Source organism: Denticeps clupeoides, unplaced genomic scaffold (assembly GCF_900700375.1).
Source record: "Denticeps clupeoides unplaced genomic scaffold, fDenClu1.1, whole genome shotgun sequence".
Taxonomy (NCBI): domain Eukaryota; kingdom Metazoa; phylum Chordata; class Actinopteri; order Clupeiformes; family Denticipitidae; genus Denticeps; species Denticeps clupeoides.
Window position 1 is genome coordinate 296,518 of NW_021629993.1, and position 25,468 is coordinate 321,985.

At 46.9% G+C, this 25,468-nt stretch overlaps 1 protein-coding gene across 1 annotated transcript in view; it reads right to left on the reverse strand.

Moving 5' to 3' along the window:
- Positions 1 to 25,468, reverse strand: part of LOC114779534 (zinc finger homeobox protein 3-like) — a 42,068-nt gene that overhangs the window by 16,397 nt on the left and 203 nt on the right. The window contains exons 2-5 of the mRNA XM_028967424.1: positions 12,038 to 12,299; positions 3,133 to 5,056; positions 2,158 to 3,089; positions 573 to 807 (exon numbers count right to left, since the gene is read on the reverse strand). Of these exons, the coding sequence (XP_028823257.1) occupies positions 573 to 807; positions 2,158 to 3,089; positions 3,133 to 5,020 (3,055 nt within the window). The 5' untranslated portion in view covers positions 5,021 to 5,056; positions 12,038 to 12,299. The remainder of the gene's footprint in view (positions 1 to 572; positions 808 to 2,157; positions 3,090 to 3,132; positions 5,057 to 12,037; positions 12,300 to 25,468) is intronic.

Sequence of the window (25,468 nt, forward strand, 5' to 3'; positions counted from 1 at the left end):
CACACGCACGCACACACACACCCACACACACGCACGCACACACCACACGCACACATACACACACACACACCACAGACACACACACGTACACACACACGCATACACACCCACAGACACACACACACGCATGCACACACGCACGCACGCACACACCCACAGACACACACACTCACGCATACACACCCACAGACACACACACACGCATACACACACACACATACACACGCTGGAAACGCTGGTGCATGCAGACCGGCCCCACCCCCTCGCCTCCTACCCATAAACCCTCAGTCCCTCCCTCCCTTTTCCATCTCCCATTCCGAGAAGTTCTGCATTTTAAGAAGAGAGATGGAACATTCCACAGATAACTCCAGTTCGGAGAGTCTGTGTTCCAAATCCTCACCGCCTCTCTCCTCCTCCCACTCTGGACAAAACACTGTCCAACGCAGCATGGACATCCCAGGAGGTAAACGTTACCCGAGCGACACCATGCCAGCTGCACCATGCCAGCTGCACCATGCCAGGAATTTAAAACATTACTCAAAAAAACACTTCCAACAGCCTCATTTCCTCACCTGTGTCTTTGGTGAGGAGCTTCCTGATGGTGAATATATCAGTAAACTCCTCCTCCTCCTCCTGAAGGTCCTTCTGGATTCGCTGGAGCTGGTGGAGCCCCGTCCTCTGCTGGTGGCCGAGCGAATGGGAGTGCTGCACCAGAGCGAGGCCGGACCGGGCGGAGTGGTCACACAGCAGGCAGACGAACTCGCGGCCGTCCCCGTCGTCCTCGTCCCCGGAGATCTGCTGCAGATACTGAGGGACGAGAGGCGGTGACGGACCGAACACCCACAACCACATACACACATGCAGCCTTTCACCATCTCCTCCTCCCGCCCGGCACCATCGATCTTACACGCTGTAAGATCGATGGTGCCGGGCCTTTCGCTGTACTGCACCCCCATACAGTCAACCACCGGTTCACCATAAAATTCATATAGAATTTTGTTTTTGTCCGAAATGGAACCCGGTTATGAGCGCACAACATTTTTGTTGTGTCCCTACAATGACAAAAAAACTACTTTGAGCTCAACATTAATATTTTATTCTTCATTTCACCAAAGAATAGATGAAATGGATCCGTTTCAGGGGTTGGGATGATCGGGGTAACGCTGCTGTGACACCAGACCCTCGTCCCACCAGCGACTTGGAGAAGGTTCCATCTACGCAGGAATCGGGTCTAATCAACGTCCAGAGAGGAAAAACCTCAGATCATGAGCAGTCCAGGATTGGGCGCGTGACCTCTGGCACCAGCGGGTCCACACACAGCAGCACCGGAAACTAAACAGCTGCCTTTTACTGGTTTGGCTATAAAAAGGTGATTGGTGTCCACCGCTGGTGAGGAATGGGCTGAAGCAGCTGTTACCCGCCACCTACAGAGACCTCGCCCGCTCCGTCTGGCCAGCTGCGGTCTAAACGCATTACGGACGTGCCGGGATAATGGAGCACATTAGCAGACTCCAATCAATCTCCATTACTGGCCAGCGTGTAGGCCTCTCAGACCAGGGGCTGGAGTGTCCACCAGCACCTCTCCTGGGTCGCCAGCAGCACGATGTTGTCCTGGTACTACGTTACACTTCCTGCTTGTCACACCGTGTCCAACCTGGACGGTTTTTGCGCAGTGGTGGCCTAGCTGGTAAGGAAGCGTAATCAGAACCGCCAAGGTGCCACTGAGGTCCCCTTGATGAAGGTCCCGTCCCCACACGCGCCTGTCATGGTGCCCACTGCTCACCAAGGGTGATGGTTAAATACAGAGGACACGTTTCACCGTGTCACCGTGTGCTGTGTATCGCAATGACAAAAACTGAACACTGACGCTGCAAGACAAGGTGGGCTACTAACTTCTAGCTTCTAAACCTGCATGATCATGGGGCCGTGGTGGCCTAGCGGTTAAGGAAGAAGCCCCCATAATCAGAAGGTTGCCGGTTCCAATCCCGATCTGCCAGGGTGCCACTGAGGTGCCACAAAGCGCCGTCCCCACACACTACCCCCCGGGCGCCTGTCATGGTGCCCAATGCTCACACAGGGTGATGGGTTAAATGCAGAGGACAAATTTCACTGCTGTGTATCACTCCACTTCACGATGAACTGTTTTAAAACACCTACCTGGTAGAGTCGGATGCTGGCTTCATGACGCAAGCTCGTCACGTGCAGCTTCAGTTTCTCCAGACTCGTCACTTCACAGTTACAAGCGTTGCACATCAGCTGCACCGGGTTGCTGGCGGCGACGCACTTCAGCCACCACTCTTCATCCTCCTCGCCGTCCTCCTCCTCCTCGTCCTGACGGAGCCGCTGGCGATGGAGTTGCCCGTCGCGCAGGTGTGCCGCCAGCTGGTGGCGCAGGAGGTGTTTGTCTGTCTGGCAGTGCAGCTGGAAGTTGGCCCGCAGGGGCGTGGTGTACTGGCACAGCCGGCAGTGGTGAGACTCGCCCACGGTCCTGCGCCACGCCGCCTCGGGCAGCACGCGCTGGGTGGCCAGGTGACGGGCCAGCGCGTCCAGAGCGTCGCAGGAGAAGGTCCCGCAGACGCCGCACTGGAACAGATGCTTGGCCGCCGCGAGGTGGCCTTCGCGAGGGCCGAGGCGGCGCAGGGACGAGCCGTCCGGTTCGGCGAGGGACGTCAGGAACTGCGCGTCCGGAGCCAGCGGGTCCGTCTTCAGGGTGCACGCCTGCGACAGGTAGAACTGATACAAGTCCTTCTCGGAGAGGACGGGCGGCACGGCGCCCCCGAGCGCCAGCCTCACGCCCGCCCGGTGCTGCTGCATCTGCGCCAGGTTCTGCTGCAGCAGCAGCATGTTGTGCGTGTGCTTCTCGCTGGTCATGTGGATGCGCAGGTTGCGGGCGACGTTGGTCTCGTAGTCGCACACCTCGCAGCGCCAGCTGGAGCATGGCCTCGGCTTGGCCGGGGACGGCGAGCTGCAGGTGCCCGCCACCTGCGGGGCGGCCTGGCTGGCGTGCGGCTGCGAGTGCGCGTGCGGCGGCGGCGGCGGGTGCAGGGCGTTGGGCTGGACCGGGCAGGGCGCCGCCGCGCCCCCGCCCGTGGGCGCGTGCTGCCGGTACCCCGGCCCGTCCCCGGGCAGTGTGCGCGTGCCCGTACGCCTGCTCTCCACCGTTCTGCAGGCTCTGCATGTTGTGCAGGTGCTTGTCTGACTGCATGTGGATGCTCAGGTTGCCCTTGGTGGTGGTGGAGTACTGGCACACCTGGCAGCGGAAGGGCTTGTAGCCGCACGTGTAGGTCTCGCCGCGCGCCAGCCTCGGGTGGCTCTGTCCGCTGGTGCAGTACGGGCAGTGTCCCCCGTCCACCTCAGGGTGCTTCTCCTTCATGTGTGCCTCCAGGGTCTGCTGGTACTTGTAGTGCCAGTTGCATTTGGGACATTTCAGGGTCTTGCATGAGTTGCGTGAGTGTGTGGGGGTCAGGTAGCCCCCAAGAGCGTAGGGCGAGTTCTGGGCGCCATCGCTCCCGGCGCCAACACTGGCAGAGAAGTCCGCCAAACTGCCACCAGCAGTAGGAGCAGACAGAAGGTCCAGCTGCCCCCCAGGGGAGGTCCTGGGCTGCTGCTGCTGCTGCTGGTCGGGTCTGTCGTCTTGCCGGGAGACGCCGCCGGTCCCTCGCCCGGCAGGGCAGCTGTTTGGTCGTTTTGCGTTGGCACTCTCTATATTGGCACATTCGTCTGTGGGCACGGAGGCGGGTGACCCCGCGGTCCCATCGTCCTTAGCGGTGTCAGGGAGGGCGGGGCACGGGCAGTTAAAGCTGGTGAGGTCGGCGCTGGCGGGTTTGGTGTCGGGGGTAAAGCTGCGTGCCGCTGTGGAGGGGGGCAGGCCGGAGGTCCGGGCCGAGGCTGGAGATTTGGAAACAACTTTGCTTTGGTTTGTGAGTGGCGCTGCCCCCATCCCTACCTCACTACTGCTGATGCTGCTAAAGCTGGCGCGCCCCAACGCCTCGACCTCGTCCAGGTCCGACAGCAGTGCCTCCTCCTCTTCCTCGTCTTCGTGATCCCCCTCTTCATTCCAGGTCAGGAGTCCCTTCGCTCCTCCAGTCTCTCCCTCCCCTTCCCTCTCTTCCCTCCTTGGCACAAGCAGCAGGTTTTGGGGGTCTTTGGCAGGCTGGGATGCTGGGTAGTGGGTGTGGTTGCTAGTTTTTGGTTCCAGGAAGCCGAGGAGGGGCTGTTTGCCGGGTCCAACAGGCTGGATTATGGCGGAGGTGTTTTTGACCATGATCAGAAGCCGCTCCTCATCACTCAGGGTCACTGCATGCTGCTGGCCTGCATGTGAGGCAAATGCATGGGCGTGGCCAAACGACAGGTGGCACAGGAAGCACATCAGAACGGGACGACCCGGCAACGACCGAGTCTCTTCCCTGGCAACATCCGTGGCCTCATTGGAAAACTCATCTTTGGATACGTGGGACGACGCTGATGCCGGAGCAGGGCTGTCATCATGGTGACTCAGACGGAACACACGGAAACTGTGCAGGATGGGGTGGGGTTTGGCTTGGTTTGGGGGGCGGAGCCACGGAGCCAGTGATGCCGCGATGTGGCAGGTACGCAGGGTGGGTGGGGTCTGAGTTGGAACAGACCGTCCCTCTCCCTGCTCCACCTCTGTTGGGGTCAGTTGACTGGCGTTCTCCACCACAAAGGCCGATCCATCCAGCCGATACACAATCTCACCAACCAGAGCCTCCATGTCAGAGTCTTCACCATCTTCATCCTCCACAATAAAGTCCTCCTCCTCCTCAGACTCACTTACTGTTGCTCCTTCTGCACATTCGCCAAACTCCGCCTCCTCCACCCCATTCATCCTGCCATTCCGCTCCACCTCCTCCGCTCTCCTCCGGAGGGGCTTCTCTCTCGACAGCGAGCCCAGCGAGAGGGTCTGGTCCCTGGGCAGCAGGAACAGGCCAGAGTGCGGAACCTTCCAGGGCGGCTGGGTCTGAGGCGGCTCGTGGTCTGTGCCTGAGTCACAGAACTCCATCCTCACACAAACACTTCACAACCAGCACACCCTGACCTGCAGAGAGACAGAGAGGCCAGGAGAGATTAGTCCATCATAGCGGCTCACCAGAAAGAATAATATTTTTATTTAAAACGACACATGGCTCCTCCCACTAAGGGTGTTGAAACGAGTCTCATAATTGCGGTGCAGACGTGGACAATTCTGCATGGATGCAGCGCAGAACTTAATGGATTTTCTGGTTAAAAATTGGTCCTGATCTGAGTACAACGGCGCTCCGGACGATCGAAACGAACGCCATCTGAACGGCGTACTGTCGCGTGACGTGGTTTCGGCAGAACGCGTTGCATGCAGCATTTCTTGGACGCCACCTGAGCGCGTAGCCGACCGAACGCTGCTGCTGAACGCCCGTGTGGACGTGAGGCTCCCAATGCAGGTACATGTTGCCACATTTGCATATTCATTCATATCCTGGTGCAACCGTCAGTACAACGGCCTGCCTGTTCCAGACGAGGAACGGGAACCATGGCACCAGCGGCAGGGGTTAACTGTGAAGACCCCGCCCCGGCTGACCTGCACGCGTCGTGGAGACGGGCGGCTGCAGGCAGCATTAGGCTCTTCTGGGAAAATCAATAGTGGAAAGCGAAACAACTTACAGGAATCTATGACCGACTGGAGCTACTGATACCGAGAAATGCTGTGATGTGGCACACAGGAAGTTGTTCAGTGATTGGAAACCCACACACACACACACACACTTGTCCTCGGGCGAGGATTAGCAGACTCGGAACTGAACGCAGTGCACAGATGAGGCGCCGCTCAGCGATTAGCGCTTAAACAGCCCGTCGCAGCGCGTCCAAACGCAGGGTCATCTGAGGCCGAGGGCCCTTCTACTGTACAGGCCAATCACGCTCCTCACGATGGTCGCCCCCGGCGACCCCAGAGGCGGAGAGGTCACGAGACACAGGACAGCAGCCGGAGGAGAAGACAGAGGGAGAGACGCTCTGAGGCGAGCGTGCACACAACTTATTATATATGTGTGCATTGTGTGTGTGTGTGTAGGTGTGCAATTAATACGCCGAGGTGTGTGTGTGTGTGAGCGTTTGCATTGTGTGTATGTAATTACAGACAGCTCATTAGTGGTGTGTTAATTACTCATCTCTAAGGGGGGATAGTGATCAGGGGAGATCTCAGCAGGAAGACCCCATTTCCTACCAATTAGCACCCGCATGCACACGGGTGTGTGTGTGTGTGTGTGTGTGTGTGTGTTGATGTAAGACATTTGTGTTTCAGTTTTTCTGAAAATGTGTGTGTGTGTTTCTTTATGTTTTAAAATAAAAAAAAGACTCAAACCGAAATAAACAAGAGACACAAAGTAACATCCCAGAAGGTAACATCAAAAACACACACACACACACACACACACGCGTCCCCAGAGAGACGCTTTAAATAAGCTCAGTCTGAGAGCATATATTACTTCGCCTACAAAGATGCTGAATATGTAATATGTCTGGCTGTGTGTGTCTTTTAATGCATAAATCATTTGTCGTACAGAATTGTATGTTGTAACATCAGAACCACAAACCCACATGTTCCTCTCCGGCGTTTTGGCTGCGGATTCCAACACAGCAACAGATGCAGAGCGAGAGCGAGTGTGTGAGTGTGGGAGTGTGTTTGAGAGAGAGAATGTGAGTGTAAATGCCTTCCTTAAAGTAGGAATGTACGTGCAGACGAAACACACACACACACACACACACACACACACAGCATGGAGAGAAAGCCTGTGCAGATCACACAACGTCAGTCCACAGCCACCGATACCAGATAAGCGCTGGAGAACACTGAGAGCACACACACGTGAAACCTGACACCTCTCACCTCTCACACAGATTTACTCGCGCGTGAGTGTGAGGACTCAGTTTGGTCGACTTCCTTCCGTAAAAAGCCGGGAGGAACGGCGGAACCGCGAGCGAGCGAGCGGCGGCCCAGCTGTATTCAGCCCGTCTCTCAGCGTGGGGGAAAGGCCTGATAATCATTTACATAATGTGCTTTTCTTCGCCCCCCCGCCCACGTTCTGCCTCGCTCTACGGCTCGGCACTCCATGTTTGTTCAGCTGTCCGTTCCGTGGATGATCTCTCCACCCGCCTTTCATCTCACCCTTTCATGTGCCGGGCCCCTTTGGAGCCCCACAAATAGCGTGCAGGAGCCCAAACACTGACCCAAAACCCAACCATTAAATCACCACTTCCAAAGCCCACAGCAAGTACCAAGTACCGCGTCCTCCAGCAGAACCATCCAAAAACCAAACACAAAGCACGACGTCCTCCAGCAGAACCGTCCAAACATCGCATCAAGTACCGCATCCTCCAGCAGAACCATCCAAAAACCAAACACAAAGCACCACGTCCTCCAGCAGAACCATCCAAAAACCAAACACAAAGCACCACGTCCTCCAGCAGAACCATCCAAACATCGCATCAAGTACCACGTCCTCCAGCAGAACCAATCAAACCCAAACACATAGCACTACGTCCTCCAACAGAACCATCCAAAATAAAAAAGAAGCACCATGTTCTCCAGCAGAACCATTCAAACAACCATTCAAGTAACACATCTTCCACAGAACCATTCCAACGTTGCATCAAGCACCATGTCTACCAGCAGAACCATCCAAACATTGCATAAAGTACCGCATCCTCCAGCAGAACCATCCAAAAACCAAACACAAAGCACCACGTCCTCCAGCAGAACCATCCAAACATCGCATCAAGTACCACGTCCTCCAGCAGAACCAATCAAACCCAAACACATAGCACTATGTCCTCCAACAGAACCATCCAAAATAAAAAAAGTACCATGTTCTCCAGCAGAACCATCCAAACAACTATTCAAGTAACACATCTTCCACAGAACCATTCCAACGTTGCATCAAGCACCATGTCTACCAGCAGAACCATCCAAACATTGCATAAAGTACCGCATCCTCCAGCAGAACCATCCAAAAACCAAACACAAAGCACCACGTCCTCCAGCAGAACCATCCAAACATCGCATCAAGTACCACGTCCTCCAGCAGAACCAATCAAACCCAAACACATAGCACTATGTCCTCCAACAGAACCATCCAAAATAAAAAAAGTACCATGTTCTCCAGCAGAACCATCCAAACAACTATTCAACTAACACATCTTCCACAGAACCATTCCAACGTTGCATCAAGCACCATGTCTACCAGCAGAACCATCCAAACATTGCATAAAGTACCGCGTCCTCCAGCAGAACCATCCAAAACCAAACACAAAGCACCATGTCCTCCAGCAGAACCATCCAAACCCAAACACATAGCACTACGTCCTCCAACAGAACCATCCAAACACAAAGCACCATGTCCTCCAACAGAACCATCCAAAATAAAAAAAAAAGTACCATGTTCTCCAGCAGAACCATCCAAATCCAGACCCTCCTCTTGTTGCAGCCCAGAGCTGCAGGTTGTCAACAAGTAAGCCTTCACTAATGACCACTGCTAATGCACAATTAACATGACACTAAGCCCCGCTGGGTTCACATTTAATCCTGACTTCCAGTCCTGGAGACAAACCAGTTTGGAATTTTTCCAAGTTTCTCTCCCCTCGTCTGCATATTGGTCTTAATTAGAGGATTCATTAAGAGGTTCATTTGCATCACATGGTCTTCTGGCAGGTATAAATGAGCAGAGTCACAGTTTATCAAGCCAACATGAGTATAATTCCGCACACACACACACACACACACACACACTAACGTGGGAGTGGACACCATGATCTGTGGGCAGGAAAAAGTGATACACGGACGTACTTTCCTGTCCAACTCTGGAAAACAGGAAGTGACACCGGCCTGTGGCTATAAGTGTGTCCCACTTGAGCCTGGGCGGCGGAGACAGATCTTCCAGAATGACCTGTCTGCGCCGTCTGATTAATTTGGATCTGACCCTCACCACACACACACACACACACACACACACACACACACACACACACACAGAGAGGCAGCCACTGAGTCATCAGGTCAGTGACAGCTGATTGGTTGATTATTTTCACCGCGACCCTCGAGTTCACCGGGTCAGGCAGTACATTAAACCCGCATCTGTGGGAGAGTGACCATCTGCCGCACCCCTTAAAGCCCCCAGAACCAATCTCCACCCCGGCCTCCACGCAACATGATATGAACCTACAAATACGCGAGGGGGCGGGGCCTGTTACCTCCCGCCCTGCCCGCTCCGGACCGCACCACTTCATTTTCATTCATTCTGCCACTTTGTGTTTAACAAACACACCCCCCTCCATTTTTTCTAATAAGTTAGAAATAATTTGTCATTTTTTTCTGTTATAGAATATATATTATTACATGAAGTTAGAGGCTTTCATGATTCATATTCGCGTTCACAAAAAACTGTCAGAACTGAACCCAAAACCTATTATTCTGTCATGTGTGCAATGAAACGGGTAAATTATACTTATTTATTAGAATAAAACTGATTTCTGCATTAACGGCTGGAGTCACAAGAGCAATAATAATGTTAAATAGAGAATACACCGTCAGGATGAGGTGTAGGTGCTGGCTTCCACGGAACATGGAGGTGGAACCTCAGGGTTCTCAGTCGGGTTTATTCGTTCTGAAGAACCGGTAACATCTCCTTCCATCATGTGGCCATTAATCCCCGGTGAGAAGATCCGGCTGAATCCTAAATATCCCTCAAAGCACAGAAACTTTAAAGCAGGACATTACACACATACACACACACACACACACTCACACACACACGTGGATAAAGAGGAGATTGTCTGTGATCCAGTTTATTGATTTCGGCTAGTGGAAGACGAGTGGGTTTTCCACACTAAACGAGTCTTTAGTAGGCTTACCAAACGCCGACAGGGAGGTGGATATGAAACAGATTCGTTTCTGAACTCGTCACCGCATCACACATCAGTACGAAATACGGTTTCTTATTGAAAACGCACATTTTTTATCTCCAGAGTTTTACAGGTGGACAGCTGGCCAGAGCCGCCGCCCGTCTACACAGCAGGACACCTCCAGAGGATGAAGGTGTGGAGCTGCCTGTGTGTGTGTGTGTGTGTGTGTGTGTGTGTGTGTTAACCGGTTATTCCCCAGTTAGACCAGGCTCTCTCTCCTCAGCACCGCGGCGCACTGGTTCAATATTTATTTAAACCGGAGTCTCGGGACGAGGCAGGGGAGCCGCTGAAGGGGTTAAATCTGGAGACTCCCTCCTGCACCAGAGACCCTTCAGGCTATTGTTATAGAAGAGAACACACACTCTCTCTCACACACACACACACACACACACCAAGGAAAATGGCCTCCGATTGTACTTCCTACAAGCTCTCTGTTCATTCAGGGCAATAATATTCCTCTCAGAAGCATATTTACAGCTGCAGGTTCTATTTTCTCTCTGACGTGGAAGCGGGCTGAATTCTCCCCTCGTTTAAACACACTCACACACACACACACACAATTCTACTTTAGACATTTTAAAAGTTCGATATCAGGAACATGAACGTGTGAATCCCGTCTTTTTTAAATGGCGACCGTTCCTCCGCCGTTCCTCCACAACAAACACGTCCACCGATACAGCGGGCGAGCGAGAGAAAGAGAGAGAGAGAGGGACTAATGTCACAAGCCAGGGCTCCTGTCTTTGTTCCTGAGATTAACGTATTGCACAAGGAGGTCTTGAGTGACTGATCTGTGTGTGTGTGTGTGTGTGTGTGTGTGTGTGTGTGTGTGTGTGTGTGTAGGACTCCGTACCATTGTGATGATAAGCAGAGAGCAGAAGACAGAAGGGTGAGCGGCAAAACAGACCAGACATCTGTACAACACACACACACACACACACACACACACTGCTCTGATATGTGCTGCAATGTGCGTGTACAATTTTACAATATTTCTAACAAAAAAATTATCATTTGTAATTATTACTCTGTTTTCCACATAAAATACATCAGATAAATGTTTAGGTTAATAAATAAATTATTGACTAATAAAATATAAATGTTTTGTTTCACTCTTTTAATCCTTATGCAGAACACAACAAACACCACACACACACACACACACACACAGCACTTTAACGGGCTTGTTTGGGTTCCGTCCCACAGACAGGCGTTGTGTGTATTTGAATATCATTTGAATGGTTCCAGCGCAGTGATAAGAGGCGGAGTGACCAGTAAACACCGCCGGTCGGTCGCCAGAGAGAAGAGCAAAGGCTCATGGGTTCAACCGATCCCCTCCGACCCCGACCCCACCCCCACCGTCCCCGGCCCAGCTCTCCCTTTTCACTCCGCCGCCCGACCTCTGCCCTCTCGCCGTGCCTCTTTGACCCCACATTCTCCATCACTGGCCTGTAGCTAATGCCTTCATGATGCGGCCTTCTGCCTAAAGCAGCCGACCCGGACCAACACACAACCTTTCCAGCGGAAAACGCCGCTTCAGCTGCTTTACACACCTCATAGTTATGTATGTTTCTGTATTATTATGTATGGACACACGCGCAAACACACACACAGACACACACACACATATATATATACACGCATACATACATCCACATATATATATATAATAAAAATGTGTGTGTATATATTTTTTTATTTAGGTCCTTTATTAGAGAACCTCTGGACAACAGACAGACACCAAGAGAGACAGAAATGTGTCTGTATGTGTAAATATTGTCTAAATCACACACACACACACACAGCGCCTGTGACTTCGCGGAATAAACGCGGATCATATTTCAGCAGGACCAGGACCAGGACCAGGACCAGAACCAGAACCAGGACCAGAACCAGGACCAGACCCTCCGGAGCCCCGCAGACACGTGATCCGCGGCCGCGGAAAGTTGCAGCGCGACCAGCGGACGGCGGGGAACTCCGCGGCGGCGGCAGGGCGCCTCGTCCCCGGCCGCGCTGCTCCGCGGCTCCCGCCGCTCCGGCCGGCGGTGCGAACCGCGGAACCGCGCCGGACCCGCGTCCCCGGGAGACTCACATGCTCGGCGGCCGCTCCGTAAGCCGATCTCCGCGCCCCGGTGAGCGGATCCCATCGCCGCGTCGCGCCGCTCCGGTCACCGCGCCGCCGTCATGTCGCCTCCGTGTCGCCCTCCGTCGCGGTAAATCCCCGGTATCGCGGCGCCGCGTCCCGCGGAGCTTCTCCGGCTTCTGGCGGCGGCGGCGGCGGGGAGGAGGTGAGCGCGGTCCGCCGAGCGGCGAGGAACAAACTCTCCGCTTCTTTATTCCTGCTAATTAGTTCCCTGCGAAAAAAATGGCTGGAATTAATGCACTGCGCATGTGCCTCATTACCCAGGCACGACGGGAAGCGCTAATTATCCCTCCGATCAATGAGAGAGAGGGAGGAGGAGGAGGAGGAGGAGGAGGAGGAAGAAGGAGGAGGAGGAGGAGGAGAGGTGGGGAGTCTGATGGAATTATGAATTTTAACCCGAGAGCTGAAGGTGCCGCGATGTCGCCGTGTTTTCTTCTCTTATTATTATTATTATGTAATAAAACATTAAAAGATACATAATAACATTAAAAGATACATTGGGGTTCTAAGTGGAGGGTTCTGGTGAGGGTTAAAGGTCGAAAAAATTCACACAAAAAGGTTTTATAAATATGCGCAAAAATATCAAGATCCTTACATGTGGTGGTGAAGAATTCAGAGAGAATGGAGACGTGATATCATGTAAACGTATGGATACGTGATGTTATACGTCACTGTTATTGTTACTTATATGTGATGTTATAATTCACTGTTAATTCTACGTGATGTTATATGTCACTGTTATTTATATGTAATGTTATACGTCACTGTTATTAATTCACTGTTAATTCTACGTGATGTTATGTCACTGCTATTGTTATTAATATGTGATGTTATACTTCACTGTTATTTATATGTGATGTTATACATCACTGTTATTGTTATTAATATGTGATGTTATACTTCACTGTTATTTATGTGATGTTATAATTCACTGTTAATTCTATGTGATGTTATATGTCACTGTTATTTATATGTGATGTTATACGTCACTGTTATTGTTATTAATATGTGATGTTATACTTCACTGTTATTTATGTGATGTTATAATTCACTGTTAATTCTATGTGATGTTATATGTCACTGTTATTTATATGTGATGTTATACGTCACTGTTATTGTTATTAATATGTGATGTTATACTTCACTGTTATTTATGTGATGTTATAATTCACTGTTAATTCTATGTGATGTTATATGTCACTGTTATTTATATGTGATGTTATACGTCACTGTTATTGTTATTAATATGTGATGTTATACTTCACTGTTATTTATATGTGATGTTATAATTCACTGTTAATTCAACGTGATGTTATATGTCACTGTTATTGTTATTAATATGTGATGTTATACTTCACAGTTATTTATATGTGATGTTATATGTCACTGTTTTGGTTCATTGTCATTTGTAGTAGTAAAATTCAAACCTGCCCTGCTTTTGCAGTATCTCTGTTGTCTACACTGTGGAGGAGGTTTTAATGTTAGGTTCTAATATTTCACTAAAATGAAATATTAGTAACGTGTGTGTACGCCGACATGAGGCTGTTATAAGCTTAAATGTGACTCTGAATATAAAAATATGTTTTGATATTAAATCATTCTTTTATAATAAAACAGACGATTTCGACAAATGACGTTCAATACAAACAAATCTATATTCATACAAAATTTTACAAAAAAGATAACCCGGCTGTTGTTGACGTTCAGGCCGAATATTCATCTTATTTAAAATAACACCATTTCATTTGTGCAAAAAAAGTCCGGTTTTTAATGATGTACTGTTTCTTATGAGAAAGAACGTGGTGACGTCAACACTAGAGACATATTCACAAAAACCAACATCTACAATGGTTCATATTTAAATGATGATGTCTTGTGCATTTTTGGTCATCGCTTGATAAATTCGGAGGGTCAGGCGCTCGGCCAGCGCCCCCTGATGTTCACCGCGGCCGCCGGACAGGAGGATTGTGGGTAGAGCCAAGCCAGGCATAAATAATACAAACTAGATATTATATCATATCACTCATTTTATGATCAAAGTTATTCATGTTATCGTTGTGAATTCTACTAAAATTATAAATAACATATTTACAGCACGTGACATCTGCATGATTGGTTGAAGGGAATTATTGTCGTTATCATTGTTGTTATAATTCATAAAAAATATATTTTTCGCTTAAATATTTGGAAAAAAAAATGCATTAGAATCAGAATGAACTACACGCACACTGGGGACCCCACCCAGGACAGACACGTGACTACAGACCCCCAAAACAATATAATATTCTGAAAGGCAGAAGCGACACATTATCAGCAGTAGTAGTATTGTATGCATATTAATAAATTAGTTATTTATTAATTGCGTGTGAATTAATGGTTATCGTTGGAATTGGAATGTCTGGTCATTTTTAAAATGATTCACATATGACTTTATCACAGATAAAACCCACCGTAATAACGTGAGCGATTTGTTCTGTTGGTGATATTAAAACCGCTTTTTCTCTGACGTGCTTTTTTTTTTTTTACTAAATTATTCGATTGGTGTCGAAATGAGTGAATGACGTCGACGGCACGACAGGAATCGACGCTCATCATCAGCCAGAAGATCGTACTGATGATATTCGATAGAAATCGTTTTCGTTTCGTTACGTTCTTCTGCCGCAGACCCGGATGGACGTGCTGACGGTATTAAAACCGTCTTTTAGAAAAGAAGCTGCGCTGAATGTTCAGATGTGGAATCGTGTGAGTTTGAGGGAGATCCGAGCCGACAGCGGCGGCGCGGAGCCGCGGGGAGAGTTCCACACCCTGACCTACATAGAACACTGAGCACTGATCTCCAGAACCTTCACTGGACTTTGTGTTCTTTACCGAACATTTCATATTTACTCATGTCTCGTGTTCATCTTGATTTATTGGAGTAAGGATCCAGGTTCACAAGCAGAACCTCCCTGCAGTGGGTTCAAGAATCCTGCAGGATCAGTTAGAGGTTCTTCCTCTGACCCTGCAGAACCTCTCCTTCTAAAACATTCCACATCACGGACAATCAGATGATCATATTCCATATTTTAATAAGCGTTTTCTGTCTCGTATTAATAAAAGTGGCCTTTAGATGATTTCAGGCTCCTTATTATTTTTTATGGATCTTTATTAATCTGAATGAGTGAATGAGCGTGTGCATGTTGCATGTGTAAAGTGTGTGTGTGTGTGTGTGTGTGTGTGTTGTGGCCCGCAGGCGCTCGTCTGGAGGGGGTTGTTTTCACACAGATACAATTATCACCCCGACACATTTACTCAGACCTGCTATCACACCAACTAATTACCCCTGCAGGCAACACACACACACACACACACACACACACACCCTGTGGTGTATTCTTCACCGCGCACACACACTGTGCAGAACATACCCCTCTCACTCACGCCACACGCTCATCACGCAGCAGGGAGAGTAAATACACGCGTCACGCAGGCAGCATCTGCGTGTTAAAACCACGCACGACCCACCTCTGCACCCAACCAATCACAGCGCTGCCGGACGACCCCTGACCTCTGGCTGCTGATGACATTATTATCCAGTGGCATATGAAATGCTGCCTGGTATTGTTCTGTCGGGGTTTCGGGGTGCAGGGGGATGGGTGGGGTCATTTAAAAGATGAATATATCCATTTAACAGGCCACGCCCACATCTTTATTCATTTCAGTTGCGAGGAAAAGGTCGGAATTTAGGCTGCAGCAAAAAATAAATGTAAAAAAAAAATCTGTGTGTTTATTTCACACAGATCGCGAGCACCTGACACACACACACACACACACACACACACTCAACCCTGACACATGACCCTGAGGAACCTTCAGAATAAAATATAGCTGCTCCCCAGAGACACATTATTCACACTCTGCCCTGAGGTGTGTATCCATGCGCACATGTGCTGACCTGCAGTACAGAACAGTGCAGGCAGGTTTTAGAACCTGCTGTCAAGGAAACGGATCCTGTTCCGGCGTCGACCGAGCTGCCTGCGAGGGAAATGGACGGAACCAAAAGGACCCACAGAACCAGAAAAAGAGAACTGAACTGGAACACCGTCGATTCAGCTCCAGTCACATCTCCACAGTGGGAACAGCTCTGCTTGGATGGATTAGAACAGCTGATCTTGGGGTTCTAAGACCAGTGTTCCTCACTTCCTCAGTTGTAAGAACATTTACGAATGGAGAATGAATTAGGAAGATCCATTCAGAACGTTGAGTCTAGAACCGGTTGAGTCTAGAACGAACGTCCTGTTTGTTTCAGGGTTCTTGTTCTAATCTGGGTTCTACCCAGCAATTCTCACATGAAATCGCTGCTTTCAATTCTATCACATTCATTTATTCTTTTACATTTTAATCCCAAGGAAAGTCCTGTTCATGATGATTATTTACTCTTAATAAATAATACTGTTATCTGGTGTGCATGTGCTGTATCTCAGTGCGGTGCAGCGTATGACGAAGGTGGATGAAGGTCGCGGCGGGCGTGGCCAGATGAGGGGTGGCCGCTGTCCTTCGATACTCAGGGGGCCGATTGGAGGGAAAGAGAGGTCACTGCGCGCTCTTCATTCCCAGATTAATATCTCCTCACATCCATCTTTCTCCCTCGATTACTGAAAAGTGCCCCGTAATGAGATCCTACAGGATACAAATATACATACGGTGTAATGAGGCCATATAACACTGTACAGTAAGTCATTAATGCATGGAAATCAGTTCTAGCATCCCAGAGAACCTGGTCTTAAATATCAGTGAATATTCTCCTGATGGATATTAATGCATTGTACAGTAAACATTATTAAAGAAAATGTGTAAATAGAATCTTTATATCAATTTGCTATAAATTATTTACATATATAAGACATGTTCTAGCATGATTCCCAGATGAAGATTAGAGGCCAATGCGGGAAATATAACATCCGAAACGTGATTTAATATTTGGAACAATCCAATAAACTGAGACAGAACAGCATCTGTAGAACAAGGTTCCACCCGAGGGCTACATTTCGCACAAATATCTCAATGGCCAATTAGGCAGCGTGTTCATCTGTGTTAAGAAACTGTACACACACACACACACACACACACACACATACCGTACTGACTGTAATAAACAGCCCACACCATCATCCATGCGATGCAGTCATTTCAGGCGAGTAAATTGCAGCATGTTTATCACTGTCAGCCCTTCTTAATGCAATTAGAGGCGTTTTAAATGATTGGATATGGAGAGGCGCTGGCCAGGAGGGTGGAGGTTGCGGGTTCTGACATTCGTGCGGCAGGTACCACGTCCTCCTCTCCTCTGCTCCCCTGCCTGTGATCTACATTCACCCTCCCCTCGCTCCAGGCCACACCAGACCTAATCAGGGGTCTGTCCTTCATACACTGGTTGCCATAACAACACGCTCGCTGGCTGGTCGACATGGCAACCATTTGGGGGTCCACTATTAAATTTGTGATAGAACGTGTATAAGGAGGAGAAACGGGGAGCAAAGAGGAAGCAGAAATGGGGGAAAATAAACGAGTGACTTTCCGAGTGTGTGTTGGAGATGTGGGGAAAATAACAGAATAAAAATTTATGGTGAATCAGACTATAGGCATCCAGAGATGAGTAGAGTCCAGGATTCATATTCACCTACATTTCTACAGACACTTAACCAAGACAGACATGCTTCTACAAGACAGGCTTACACAATACGTCCACAATACATCTAGAATATGTCTACTATACATCTACAATAAATCTACAATCCATCCAGAATATGTTTACTATACATCTACAATCCATTCAGAATACGTCTACTATACAGTTCAATATAATACAAGCAATATCTACAATCCACCCACAATACGTTTACAGTACATTACTATACAATACATCTACTATACACCTAAAATACCTGTACTATACAGTACAATATAATACAAAACAATACATCTACTATACATCTACAATCCATCCACAATACGTTTACTATACATCTACAATAAATCTACAATCCATCCAGAATACGTCTACTATACAGTTCAATATAATATAAGCTATACATCTACAATAAATCTACAATCCATCCAGAATACGTCTACTATACAGTTCAATATAATATAAGCTATACATCTACAATAAATCTACAATCCATCCACAATACGTCTACAGTACAGTACTATCTATACAATACATCTACTATACACCTAAAATACCTGTACTATACAGAACAATATAATACAAAACAATACATCCATACAATCCATCCACAATACAGTTTAATACAATCCATCCAGAATACGTCTACTATACATCTACAATCCATCCACAATACGTCTACTATACAGCTACAATCCATCCACAATACAGTTTAATACAATACATCCAGAATACGTCTACTATACATCTACAATCCATCCACAATACAGTTTAATACAATCCATCCAGAATACGTCTACCATACATCTACAATCCATCCAGAATACGTCTACTATACATCTACAATACATCTAGAATACGTCTACTATACATCTACAATCCATCCAGAATACGTCTACTATACATCTACAATCCATCCAGAATACGTCTACTATACATCTACAATCCATCCAGAATACGTCTACTATACATCTACAATCCATCTAGAATACGTCTACTATACATCTACAATCCATCCACAATACGTCTACTATACATCTACAATCCATCCACAATACAGTTTAATACAATACATCCAGAATACGTCTACTATACATCTACAATCCATCCACAATACAGTTTAATACAATCCATCCAGAATACGTCTACCATACATCTACAATCCATCCAGAATACGTCTACTATACATCTACAATACATCTAGAATACGTCTACTATACATCTACAATCCATCTAGAATACGTCTACTATACATCTACAATCCATCCAGAATACGTCTACTATACATCTACAATCCATCTAGAATACGTTTACTATACATCTACAATCCATCTAGAATACGTCTACTATACATCTACAATCCATCCAGAATACGTTTACTATACATCTACAATCCATCTAGAATACGTTTACTATACATCTACAATACATCTAGAATACGTCTACTATACATCTACAATCCATCTAGAATACGTCTACTATACATCTACAATCCATCCAGAATACGTCTACTATACATCTACAATCCATCTAGAATACGTTTACTATACATCTACAATCCATCTAGAATACGTCTACTATACATCTACAATCCATCCAGAATACGTTTACTATACATCTACAATCCATCTAGAATACGTTTACTATACATCTACAATCCATCTAGAATACGTCTACTATACATCTACAATCCATCTAGAATACGTCTACTATACAGTTCAATATAATACAAGCTATACATCTACAATCCATCCAGAATACGTCTACTATACATCTACAATCCATCCAGAATACGTCTACTATACATCTACAATCCATCCAGAATACATCTAGAATACGACTACCATACAGTACAATATAACACAAAATAATATGTGCACAATGCATGTACAATGCGGTATAACACAATACATCTACAATACATCTGTCTACTATTTATCTACAATGTATAATCCAATAGGTCAACCACACAGTAGTTTATCAGTTATTCTTCATCTGAATAAAAGTCTCTGAACTGAACATACAGACAGGTAGAGCAGGAGAGAGAGAGCATTGTAGAGGCAGGAAGAGAGGGAGAGAGAGAGAGGGAGAGAGCGAGGTAGAGACAGGTAGAGCTCCAGTTCTCCAGTTAAATTGTTATTGACCAACATGTTATGGAGTGTTAGTGCTTCATCGTGTGTTTAAAGAGAATCAGATTACTGCTCTCAGTCTCACACACACACACTAAACACACACACACACGTGCCATTACATCACACACACACACACACACACACAGTCTTGAGCAGATACAGACACGTGGCGTATTGATCAGCAGCCGCCCAGGAGTCTCCACATCAAACTGATCAATGGCAGAACGGACCTGACTCGCTGCCCTGGGAGTCTATCTGCACTGACCCCGGCTCTAAAGGTCAGGGGTCATTCTCATGGCTTCCCGCCAATCTTGTCCCTGAACCTGACCTTTTCCTGACCCCAGTGCCCGTGCCAAGTCCAAGGTCTGGAGGGACAGACAATCTGAGCATGGCCATGAGCGGTATTAAGATCTGCGGTGTAACCCGGGTCAGGAGAATTTATATTTCACGCTGCATCTCACGTCCCCTCCCTGGTCAGACCTCTGACCTCCGACTCCTGGACGTAAATCTGCGGCGTCCCCCATTACTGATGTGCTGTCTGCTGCTGTAATGAACACTAATGCTCCTCTCATGCTCCCAGCATAAACTCTCACCGTGCTCCAATAAATGCGCTGTAAATATTTCATAGGATCCATTCTGCTGTTTCATTTTTATTAATAATCGCGGTGAAACAGCAGAGATGAGTGTGTGTGTGTGTGTGTGTGTGTTCATGCATGTGTGTGATGTTCTCCATCTGATCTTCCAAAGACATAATTAAACATCAATTAGCACAAGTGATTTTGCCGGAGGTTAGAGTGTCTCTCTCTCTCTCTCTCTCTCTCTGTGTGTGTGTGTGTGTGTGTGTGTGTGTGTGTGGAGTGTCGCCATGAATCTGTCAGTGTTGAGGACAGACAGTTTAGTGTGTGTGTGTGTGTGCGTGTGTAGAGCAGGTTGCTAGGAATCGTCTGAAATGAAGATCATTTTGTTCACAGCTGGTGTCCGGTGGCGTATTTCAGAGTAGAATAAACACACACACACACACACACACACACACACACACACTCAGACGACACATGAAGCAACAAAAAGCAGCAGAATTAAAAACCCAACAAAGACGAATGTGGGCCGGACAGCGCGGGGGAGGGGCGAGATGGGCGCGAAGATTAAATTAAGTATCATACGCACTGACCCATCGCCATGGTTACAGACCTGCAGAAAATATCAGTCATGTCAGACGTCCCAGTACAGACGGACAGAGAGGGGGACAGAGAGGGGGACGACGCAGAATAAAAAATAAAAAAGAGGATAGATAAAGGAACTCAAATCCACACAGAAACCAACCTAACAAGTAGAGAGACAGACAGACATACATACAGAGAGACAGACAGACATACAGACAGAGAGACAGACAGACATACAGACAGACAGAGAGACAGACATACAGAGAGACAGACATACAGAGAGACAGACATACAGAGAGACAGACAGACAGACATAGAGACAAAGACACAGACAGATAGAAAGACAGACAGACATACAGACAGACAGATAAAAAAGGCAGACAGACAGACAGACAGAGAGAGAGAGACAGACAGACAGAAAGACAGACAGACAGACAGATAAAAGAGGCAGACAGACAGACAGACAGACAGACAGAGAGATAAAAAAGGCAGACAGACAGAGAGAGAGAGACAGACAGAAAGACAGACAGACAGATAAAAAAGACAGACAGACAGAGAGAGAGAGAGACAGACAGAAAGACAGACAGACAGATAAAAAAGACAGACAGACAGATAAAAAAGGCAGACAGACAGAAAGACAGAGAGAGAGAGAGAGACAAACAGAAAGAGAGACGGACAGAGAGACAGACAGAGAGACAGACATCTACCGCTGTCTCACTCTATTACTATTTCATAAGAGGAACGTGTGTGTGAATCAGAAAGAGAAATAAAACGAGTGAGCTTGAGAGAGAGAGAGTACTGGAGAGGGACGGTGGAAGATCTCCTGACTGACAGGCGCCACGTCCAATCAGACGCCTCCCCTGTACTCTCATGTTAAGGGAGGAGCATGTTGGACCCTGCAGGGTGGTGGGTCATTTCCATGAGTCGAGGTCAAGTGAAATTTCGTATTTGAGGCTCTTTGATCAGATTTGATCAGATGACGTAAATTTTGAAACAAAATGAAATGTTTTTGCAGTCGTGGTTCATAAATCGCCGAACATGCAAAACAGAGGAAATAAATGGGATTTTCTCTCTTTCTCTCACTGGAATTTAGTTTGACTAGTTTAAAAGGAAACTTGAATGTTTCTATTCCACATGAAAATCTCATTTTAAAACAGAAAACACACTGGACCCCCCTAACACACACACACACACACACACACACCCATACTATTCACTTAAGTCTTCACGTCTAAAACTATTCGACTGATGCTGCTTTACTGCTGTATGATATTTGGAGTGCAGCAGTGACCACCACTGGCGGCCATTACACCGCTACTGTACGCTGCTGATTCTACCCATGCTGCACTGCAGCTCCAGCGTGATGCTGCTAAGACAAAATGGCCGCTCCCAGTGACAGGTCCACCAAGTCGATGGGTCGGAACAGAAAAGGTCACCTGTCAGACCCACCAACCACATCCATTTCTCACGTTCTGCTTTCAATCGGGTTTTTTCTACTTTTATCTGCTTTCCCTGCCCGACCGTCCCTCCTCCAGCAGTGCCGCACCCTGCCACGCCCTGCCATGCCCTGCCATGCCCTGCCGCGCCCAGACTTCACCACAGCTCCTTCTACAGGGCTGCAGGTCACATCCGTACAGGATTTTATTACAGAACTAAAAAAACGGCTGAAGGATGCAACACACACACACACTTACACACACTTACACACGCCATCTGTGAAGTTCAGCTGCTTGCTGGCCTCGACTGCCCTTTAACCTCTCACCTCTGAGCCACTCTGTCACACTGGTTTACATATGCATGACCTCAACAGCACAAAGTCCTGGTTCAGACATGAAGACAAGCCGCGATCCCAGAACCAGAGCAGGAACTAGAACTCAGCGTGTGGAATTATTTCATATTTCTCAGCGTGTCTGGAACAGATTCTTAATATATATATTTTTTAGTTTCTTATATTTCATCATGGCGAGTCCAGGTACATTTTTATTTTTTGGCATTTCGTTTAATCGAAGGTTCATTATTTATTCTGGGATTCTTACTTTTCCATTGAAACAGACCGCGACCCTTCTTGCGTCCGCAGATCGATCCGGAATTTGACGTTGAACTTGAACCGAAACCCGGCGCGAAAAAACGAAATTCAAACGAGCTTTCGTCATGATTCGGATCAAAATTCTTTCTAAAAAGCGATCAAGTTTACTTAAACAAATCTTCCTTTTTAATTAGAAATTTAATTAAAAGTGAAATAAATGTTGCTTGAATGCCCACATAACGTTACATGAAAACTTTAAATATAGAGACAGAAAAATTATAGAAAACGAAAAAGATCGTGACCGGGTGGTTAAAAGGAGTAAAATGAAGAAGAGGAGCAGGAGTCGCGGAGGGTCGAGTTGCGCGGCGCGGCCGCAGATATCCGCGCCAGAAGCGTGTGTGTGTGTGTATGTGTGTGTGTGATGTGTGTGTATGTGATGTCTGTGTATATGTGATGTTTGTGTGTGTATGTGATGTGTGTGTGTATGTGATGTCTGTGTGTGTGTGTGATGTGTGTGTATATGTGATGTCTGTGTGTGTGTGTGTGTGTATGTGATGTTTGTGTGTGTGTGTATGTGATGTCTGTGTGTGTGTGATGTGTGTGTATGTGATGTCTGTGTGTGTATATGTGATGTTTGTGTGTGTATGTGATGTGTGTGTATATGTGATGTCTGTGTGTGATGTGTGTGTATGTGATGTGTGTGTATATGTGATGTCTGTGTGTGTGTGATGTGTGTATATGTGATGTCTGTGTGTGTGTGATGTGTGTGTATGTGATGTCTGTGTATATGTGATGTCTGTGTATATGTGATGTTTGTGTGTGTATGTGATGTGTGTGTGTATGTGATGTCTGTGTGTGTGTGTGATGTGTGTGTGTGTATATGTGATGTCTGTGTGTGTGTGTATGTGATGTTTGTGTGTGTGTGTGTGTGTGTGTGTGTGTGTGTGTGTGTGAACGTTGTTTACCGCCGTGTCACCGCGTGCCTGTAAATAACCCGCCTTTAGAACGCGCCTTAATTAGTAGGCGGTAATTAGTCCGCCCTCATTTGGTTAATTAGACATGATTAACTCCCGAAGCGGGTTCATCTGGTGGATTCATTTCACAAAAGCGCAGGAATGCGGAGGAAAAGCAAGGCGGCCCGAGACATTCATCAACTAAAAAACAATATGTGGACAATTATCAATTGTTTTAATTAATCTCGCATTATTAAATATTTTATATTTATCATTTTTCTATTTTTGTGGTTCTACCAAAACGAAATATAAAAAAATTGATTTTTAAAATAAAACCAGGCGGACAGTAAACCGAAGCTCTGAACGCCGTAATAAAATGATGTACATTTTATTGAATTTTATTTTATTTTCACCTAAAATAGGTGAAAAATTGGCGCGTAAAGAGGAATATTTCAGCGCGGTTTGGCGGAGTAAAGGCGGAGTAAAGGCGGAGCTGGCCGGCCTGAGACCAGCTGCTGTCTGCTGGCTTCTTCAACCAAAGCCAAGTTCAATAATCACACACACACACACACACACACACACACACACACACACACTCACAATGGGGTGAAAGGAGCGATTTTACGGTTTTATGTGTGTGTTGGGGTAAGATATGACTAATCAACTGAGATGAGCAAGATTAGAGTAAAATAGAATAAAATTATCGTATTTAATCTCATTAACTTCGGATTTACAATGTTTGTTGCTTTTGTGTTTTATGAAATGTAATTTCTGGTTAACTTGACTGCGTCCGCAGCCTATGATGTGTAATTAATTACGCTGATTATCTCTAATTAGTAAATGCTGCTGACGTCATGTTGGATGCTGGATGATTTGTCTCTGTTTTTTATTATATAATTTTATGGTATAGATTCACAACCATCACGTGATGCCGGATTTGAAATGTGTGTCCGTGTGTAGATAATAATGCAGATAAATAAATCTGTGTGTGTGTGTGTGTGCGTGTGTGTGTTGGGCCCCATTTTGACAGAGGAAGAGAGCAGATTATGTGCATCTATATAAAATGGTCCCAACACACGTTTTGCATACATTTCTAAATATAATGTATGAAAATGATTTGTTTGCGTATATTAATACAATGTATGTGTGTATGTGTGTGTATGTGTGTGTGTGTGTGTGTGTGTAGGACTCTACATATAATTCGCACAGAGTGGATTTTAAACCGTTTTGGTTTTCGATGCTGTGTTGAACTGTGTCAGATTTTAATTCCCTCAGAAGAACTGCGTAATTAAGACGACCTGAATGAGGCCATGTGACTTAACTGCCAGCCAATCAGCATCACAGGCAAATATCCGCATGACTGGCAAACAAATAACCAATCAGCATGCAGAGAGCGGCGAGGCGGCGAGTTAATGGCATTAACGTTTATGAGAAGAACCACCTA